Source organism: Egretta garzetta, unplaced genomic scaffold, assembly GCF_000687185.1.
Source record: "Egretta garzetta isolate BGI_Z169 unplaced genomic scaffold, ASM68718v1 scaffold627, whole genome shotgun sequence".
Classification (NCBI taxonomy): domain Eukaryota; kingdom Metazoa; phylum Chordata; class Aves; order Pelecaniformes; family Ardeidae; genus Egretta; species Egretta garzetta.
The window spans coordinates 18207-25711 of NW_009260351.1; the positions used below are offsets into that span (position 1 = coordinate 18207).

A 7505-nucleotide genomic window follows, 5' to 3' on the forward strand; every position below is an offset into this window, starting at 1 on the left:
TGGATTTGCAGCCGAAGAAGCATCAGGGTGAGTATTTCCATCGTCGCACCGAAGCCTGGGGGGCAAAGGCAAGGAAGTCTTCGGGGGTGGGGCGTCAATATCATGCTAGAGGGAAACAGGGATTTATTTTGCATTCCCCATCCTTGTGTTAATTAAACATGCGGAGATCAACAGGGATTTATTTTGTGTTCCCCTTCCCTGCATTAATTAAACATGCAGAGGGCCATGGGGATTTATTTTGCATTCCCAATCCTTGCGTTAATTAAACACACGGAGGGCCATGGGGATTTATTTTGCGTTCCCCATCCTTGCGTTAATTAAACACGCGGAGGTCAACGGGGATTTATTTTGCATTCCCCTTCCCTGTGTTAATTAAACACTTGGAGGGCAATGAGGATTTATTTTGCGTTCCACTTCCCTGCAGGAAGGAGGAACGTGGAGGGCAAGATGGATTTATTCGTCTCCGCTGCGTGAAGGAGGAACAAATTTTCCTTTGGAAACGAGCCAGGGGGAATTTTCCCGCATCCCTATTTGCATCCCAACTCCTCGCTTGGGCCTCGGAGCTGCAGAGGGAGGGGATAAAGCCATTGCATTGAGAGGAGACATTGGGAACGGGGCAAACCAACCCCTGTTTTGGAGTGTGGTTCATGTTTCTGTTGGCTTGAAGCTCAAAACCTTATTTTTATGGCCGGGTGTGTGCGTGGGATTGGGGTGGAAATCCCCTTCTGGCCCCCGCTCACCGCAGAAGGACGGCGTTCTCCACTGCTCCACGCTGACGCCGTGGCTCTGGCACTCCGTCACGTAGGCGGCGATGGCTTTGCACAAGGTATCCCGGTGGCCTTTGTAGTGGCAGGCATCGAAGGCGCAATCCTCAAGGAAGGGCGTGGGGTTGACGGCGCGGTGGCAAGCCCGGAAGGGGCCCCCAGCTCTGGCGATCACCCCGCAGTAGCCGTCGCCGCGGTAGAGCTCTTTCTGCTCCTCGTTGCACACGGGGCAATCCCCCACACAACCGGCCGAGCAGCCGGGGACGTCTCCCACCTTCCAGCTATCGGCCAGTTGGATTTCATCCGCCGCCCGTTTGCTGTCACGAGTGATGAAGTCATCATCGGCGTTGCCGTTGGCATTGCCACACAGGCCACAGACGGCGCCGGCGTAGGCCTCAGGGAGGATGACGCGGGCGTAGCTGTACCAGTCGAAGCTCACCCGCAAGCCAAAGGAGGTGCGGGCGAAGCCGTGGACGCCGCTGTGGTAGAGCTCGAACTGGCCCTTCTGGGTGAACGGGAGCTCCACGAAGGCGCCGTTGACCTGGGGAAAAGGTGGTGTGGAGAGGCAGGGGTGGCACGGGGTGGCAACCAGCTCACGCTGCCACCTCCTGATCGGGCTGTTGGCGCAAAACCTTTTGCAGGGGGAGGATTTCTGGGCCGAATTCGGCTCAGCCAAGCGAGGGGCGGCTTTGGTAAACACCTCACGCGGGGAGGATTTGCAGACAAAAAGCGAATCACTTGAGATTTGGGGTGGGGTTTTCTTTGCAAAACCCCTTGGCGCAGGGAGAATTTCTGGGAAAATTTGAATCTGGCAAATTTGGGGTGGGTTTTTTTTCATGAGAATTTCCAGGGAAAAAAAGCGTGAATTGCCTGGGATTCGGGTGTTTCTGTAAAAACCTTTCGTGGGAGGAGGATTTCCAGGCGGAGGGCTGCGCCTCAAGTGGAAAATATTATCGTCAGGCAAGAAAAATAAAGGGGAAGCTGTAGCCAAGCCTTTTGTGCGACGCTTTGGCTGACGCAAGGTGGGAATGGAGCCTTTCCCACGTGAATTGAGTCAGATTTCAGCTGTCTGGGTTGAAAATAAATAGAAACTCAGAAAAGCCACACGGGACCCCCCCCCAAAAAAAAAGGAAGGCGAAGACGTCACTCAAAGGGGATGTGGATGCGTTCTTGCTATTATTCATCGATAGTTTTTTTTTATATGAACCTCTTTTAAGTGCTTAAAAATAAGGTGTTTCGCTCCAAAGTGGCTGCTCAGGGCTCCCCCTGGAGACGGCAGGCAGAAATTGATGCTTCCATGAGGAAAAAAAATGGGATTGGGGGGAAAAACCTGGCAAATAAGCAGTTTAGATGCAGGATGCGTGAGGTCCGTGGTGGAACACCTACCTTGACCTTGCGCGGATGCTCCTGGCTCATGCTGATGACGTTGCCGTAGACCTCCAGCGTGACAGTTTTGGTGAAGGACACGGCTTTGCTGCCCCGGTTGTTGTTCTCCACCTTGACGGTGAAAGGGACCAGTTTGGGGTCCTGGGTGCAGAGGGCTGTGAACTGGTAGATGCACGTCCCTTGGAAGTCATATCTCAAGCCGTCGAAGGTGGTGTAGTGAGGATCGAACTGGTAGATGCACGTCCCTTGGAAGTCGTATCTCAAGCCGTCGAAGGTGGTGTAGTGAGGATCGCCTGTCCCAATGCAGGTGAAGTACTTGTTCGCCTGGCAGCTGGGGACGCCGTTGACCACGACGCATTTCTCATGGGCTTTGCACCCAGCCTTCTTGCAAGCCACCTTGCCCCCCGCCTCGCATCGGCACCGGCTCTGGCAGCTCTCGTCCTCCCAAAACTCCTCCTGGGCTTTGTAGGAGCGACCATTGTGGGAACAACCGCAAGTCTCCACCGGGACACAGGTGGCATGGTGGAGGACGAAGCCCTCGTTGCACTGGCAGCTGGCGGCGCATGGCTGGCTGCAGGACGCAGGGGCGTCGGGGTTGGCGCAGGTGGCAGGGCACGCCGTCCCGCAGGCCTTGAAGTGGCTGTTTTGGGGGCATTTCTGAGCTGTGGGGGATGATATTTGAGAAGGAGATGTCAAAAAACCCAAACAAAGGGCAACCCGAGGGACGAGCTAAGGGACATCAGGGCTCCTCTGCTGGAGATGTTGGCTCAGCCGATGCCTACGGGATTCAGAGTCCACGAGACCCCCCCCATGGGGATGGCCCTCAAGAAAACCCTGACACAATTCTGCATGTTAGGGACACCTGAAGCCAGAGGAGGTGGATTCGGGTGTGGTTTGGCATGAAAAGGGCAGCACAACCCTTCCCTGAGGCTGGAGATGTTGCCTGAGTCAGGCCTACAAGCATCAGCTTGGTAGTCTGGGCAGCTCCCAGGTACCCCACGGCCAGATCCCCATGTGGCTCCCCCTCTTTCTCCCCAAAATTCTTGAGGACCCGCCCCTGCCCCGCATCTGAGCTCACCACAGCCTGGTGTGTCCTGATCTTCACAATCATCCTGGCAGGAGGGATCGCGCCAGCTCTCGGCCCACTCCTCCACACTGGAAGCCTGAGTGCCATTGGAAAACGTCACCTCATCCTCTGTGTCTTCGTTGAAGTTGCCGCAGAGTCCGCAGGTGGCCCCAAAATAGCTGCTGGGCACCGCCACCATTAGGGCCCAGTCTTCATCGTAGGTCACCTGCAGCCCAAAATCTGTTTGCAGGATAATCCGGCCCTCGTTTTGGGAGATCTGGATCTTCCCCTCATCCAGGGTGGCTGGTAGGCTGGTGAGTTTGTTGTTGACCTTGGGGGAAGGGAGGAGAAGGATGAAATCTCATCGGGTGGTGGCTTTGCTAAGAGTTCACAGCCCCCTCTATCCCGCAAAAAAACCCTTGTAGATACAATCAGAAGGAGAAATTGCTTTCAGGATGAAGGGATCATCGTCGTAAACTGGCAATTTTGCCCCACGTCCCATGGATTGCTTTAGGCAGGACCCCAAGGTGCCATGGGAGAGACACCTCCATCAACTTCCGAGCTTCAAATCTCATTTCTGTTAAGACCACCGCACCGTACGGCTGGGAGGATCCACCTCTAACCTTGCAAAATGGATTTTCCTCTCACCTGGCCCCCCCTTTTTGTGGTAGATCTCCCCGGCTGGTGGACCTCGTTGGCTCAAGCCAATCTGACGGCAGAGTCACAGCCTTAAAAATCTGCCGCCGCCTTGATGCGCACCCAAAAGCGAGCGTGGTTTAATTTGGAGACGCCCTTGCAGACATCTCGCGCCAGGTATGAAACGCCCTCGCCTTCGCCGTACCTTGATTTGCAACGCAAAAATTCCCTCTACTCCCCGCGCTTTCGGTGGGGCTCCGCATTTTTTAATTTCAACCTCTCCCACCCCAATGCTTTCCCCTCCTCCATTGGGCACAAAAGGCTTTGTCCAAAATAACGCTGCCGCGGGCCGGGAAAACCCACCAGGATTTTGCCTCCCTCTCCTTTGTTGATGGAAATGTTGTAGGCGTACACGTAGACGTTGGTCAACCACTCCGTCAAATCGCCTTGGCTCTTCTTCTCCTCCACGGCAAAAGGCACCAAGGTGGGATCGTTGCCGCAGTATTTGGCCACGGTGTAGGCGCAGCCGCCCCGGATGTCCACGCTCATCCCGTCGAAGGTGTGGTACTGCAAGGCCTGCGACCCCATGCAGGTTCCCATGTAGTCGTGCACGCACATGGCCTCCCCCTTCTCCAGCTTGCACGTCTCCTTCGCCCGGCACTGCACGAGCCGGCAGGGATCTGGGAAGAAATCACGGATGATTATGTGTGGGGATGACTTTGCCGCCGGATGTGGCCGCAGGGGCAGAGGAAGCATCGCTGTCACCATAGATGCCCAACCAGCACCTCCTGATCTCTACTGTATCAAAGCAGGGGTTTAGCCCAGCTGGGTTTAGCCACCTTAAGCTTAGGCCTGAGCCTCTGGGTTGGTCCGTGATGGCTCCTTTCATTGATTATTTAATTACAGATTATTTATTTATCAATTATTTAGGGATAAAAATTCATCCCAGCTGGGTTTAGTAACCTTAAACTTAGGCCTGAGCTTCTGGGTCGATCGTTGAAGGTCCCTTTCATTGATTATTTAATTACAGATGATTTATTTGATTATTTAGGGATAAAAATTCACCCCAGATGATTTATTTATCTATTATTTAGGGATAAAAATTCATGCCAGGTGGGTTTAGTGACCTTAAACTTAGGTCTGAGCCTCTGGGTTGGTTGCCTGAGACTCCTTTCATCGATTGTTTAATTACAGATGATTTATTTATCGATTATGTAGGGATAAAAATTCATCCCAGATGCGTTTAACGACCTTAGGCCTAGGCCTGAGCCTCTGGGTTGATCGTTGAAGGTTCCTTTCATTGATTATTTAATTACAGATGATTGATTAATCAATTATTTAGCAATAAAAATTATCCCAGGTGGGTTTAGCACCTTAGGCTCAGATTCGAGCCTCTGGGTCAATCGTTGAAGGTTCCTTTCATCGATTGTTTAGTTACAGATGATTTATTTATCCATTATGTAGGGATAAAAATTCATCCCAGCCGGGTTTAGCGACCCTAAGCTTAGGCCTGAGCCTCTAGGTCGATCGTTGACGGCTCCTTTCATTGATTATTTAATTACAGATGATTTATTTATCGATTATTTAGGGATGATACAGAAGAAACATCCCCTCCAGAGCCATGTTGGGCGAACGACCCCATGTCAGCCCTGCCTGTCCTTCTGCCACCAGAGAAAAGCCCAGTTCTCGCTCAAACCAGCTGATTTTTAGGTGCTTTTCTAGGTGCAAGCTCAGTCTTTAGCAGGTGGCGGGGTGTGGGAAGGGGACGTTATGGGCGCCCTGGCTTGGAGGGTGGAATTTTATTTGCAGGCAGGGAGCAAAAAGGGAGTGGAGGGAGCCAGAGGTGGCCATGGAGCACTCACCGCTGTCGCAAACGGCTGCCGCCCCATAGGCTTTTTGCTCCCGGATCCCTACATTGAGCAACCCGAAGGGGGACGTCTTGTGCTCCAGCGTATGGACGGCGAATTGACTGCCCAAACTCTGCCCAGCCCAGGAGTATTCGGTGCCCGGGATGGGTTTCCAGGCCACATTTCTCAACGGTGTTTTGTTGAGCGTCATTCCAGTTGTCTCCGAGGTCTTGACAATCAGCAGGGCGTAATTATCGTAACCCTCCAGGGCGAAGAGGTTATAGGAGTTGCAGTAGCTGGAGACGTCTGGGATGGTCATAAAAAATGGGTCATAAGAGACGGCGCCTTTATTACCTCCGTCGGCAAAAAAAATGACCTGGATGCCCGCGTTGGTGGAGAGGTACAAGGTGTTTAAGGCTTGGAGTCCGTAGAGGGTTGACCGGTTGGGCCGGAGCTCCCGAGTGGTCTTGGTCACCCCGTGTTGAGACTCCACACGTGTCTGCTGGGAGGTGGAGACGTAGATGATATCAGACTGGGTCTCGAAAGGCAACGGCGGCACAATGAAGGTGGTGCCCCAGCTGGAAACGGGTTGGAGCTGCTCCACCAAATGGTCACAGTGGGCAAACCTGGCCAAGCAAGTGTGGCCGGTGAAGACAGCCACGGGTTTCTGTGCCACGATCCTTGTGCCAGACATATCGGACGGGCTTTGGAGCTGGGCTGCTTGGAAGGGCTCCAGGCTGATGGAGAGCACTGAGCCCCGGGGGTAAGACCGGCCTTGGTAGGTCACCGCGGCTTTGAGGTGCACGTCCACCACAGTGGGCTCATCCCAGGCAGCCACCACGAACTCACCATAGCGATCAGTGCCCACGTTGGGTGTCACGACGTGGTACTCCGTGCCCCAGCTGTGCACTGGGTATACCACGGTTGAGTCAACCGAGGTGGGTTTCTCATTGACCATCACCACGGAGATGGCGTTGTTGGCCCTCACCACCACAGTGTTGTCAAAGATTTTACTTCCCACCATCTCTGCTTGGGGCGGGACCTTCACCAGGATGGTTTGGCCGGCGCTCGCCTGCACTGTCATCCTCAAGCCTGGCTTCTTCATGGAGATGGTTACAGAAGTGAAGGGCGAATAACCCGTGATGAGCAGCTTGAAGTTGCTGTTGAGGGTTTGCTGCAAACCGTTCTGCATGAAGGCCACCACAAAGTCCTCCCCCAGGTGATGCGGAGCTGACGCAACCACATTGAGCAGGTAAAAACCACCTAGAAAAGCCCAAGGAAGAGGAGAATTTGTCATCAGCACCTTCGTCATCCATAACTGGCCACCCTTGCTAGGGGCTGAGACTCTAGGTGGGCTCAAGGTGGCGCCTGATTGGATCTTGGTGGCCAAGGGACAGCAAATCAATGGGCTGCTGAGCTGATGGGACATGGGTTTTGAGAAATGAATTAGCGTTGATGCTGTGGATTATTGGCTTGATGGACTTTTGAGGCGATGGGGTAAAAAAAGAGCTGGGTGGCCCAGCCCAGAGAGTGGTGGTCAACGGAGTTCAAATCAGTGGTCAGAAGCGGTGGCCCCAGGGCTCAGTTTTGGGCCCAGCTCTGTTTAACATCTTTAGTAATGACCTGGATGAGGGGATCGAGGGCACCCTCAGTCAGTTTGCAGATGACACCATGTTGGGTGGAAGCGTGGACCTGCTGGTGGGGAGGAGGGCTCTGAAGAGGGACCTGGCCAGGCAGGATCCATGGGCCCAGCCCAATGGGGTGAGGGGCAACAAGGCCAAGGGCCGGGTCCTGCCCCGGGGTCAC

At 53.9% G+C, this 7505-nt stretch overlaps 1 protein-coding gene across 1 annotated transcript in view; it reads right to left on the reverse strand.

Moving 5' to 3' along the window:
- Positions 1 to 7505, reverse strand: part of LOC118452726 (IgGFc-binding protein-like) — a 21626-nt gene that overhangs the window by 13284 nt on the left and 837 nt on the right. The window contains exons 2-7 of the mRNA XM_035898425.1: positions 5715 to 6962; positions 4216 to 4532; positions 3229 to 3547; positions 2375 to 2812; positions 2151 to 2308; positions 741 to 1305 (exon numbers count right to left, since the gene is read on the reverse strand). Coding sequence (XP_035754318.1) covers positions 741 to 1305; positions 2151 to 2308; positions 2375 to 2812; positions 3229 to 3547; positions 4216 to 4532; positions 5715 to 6891 — 2974 coding nt within the window. The 5' untranslated portion in view covers positions 6892 to 6962. The remainder of the gene's footprint in view (positions 1 to 740; positions 1306 to 2150; positions 2309 to 2374; positions 2813 to 3228; positions 3548 to 4215; positions 4533 to 5714; positions 6963 to 7505) is intronic.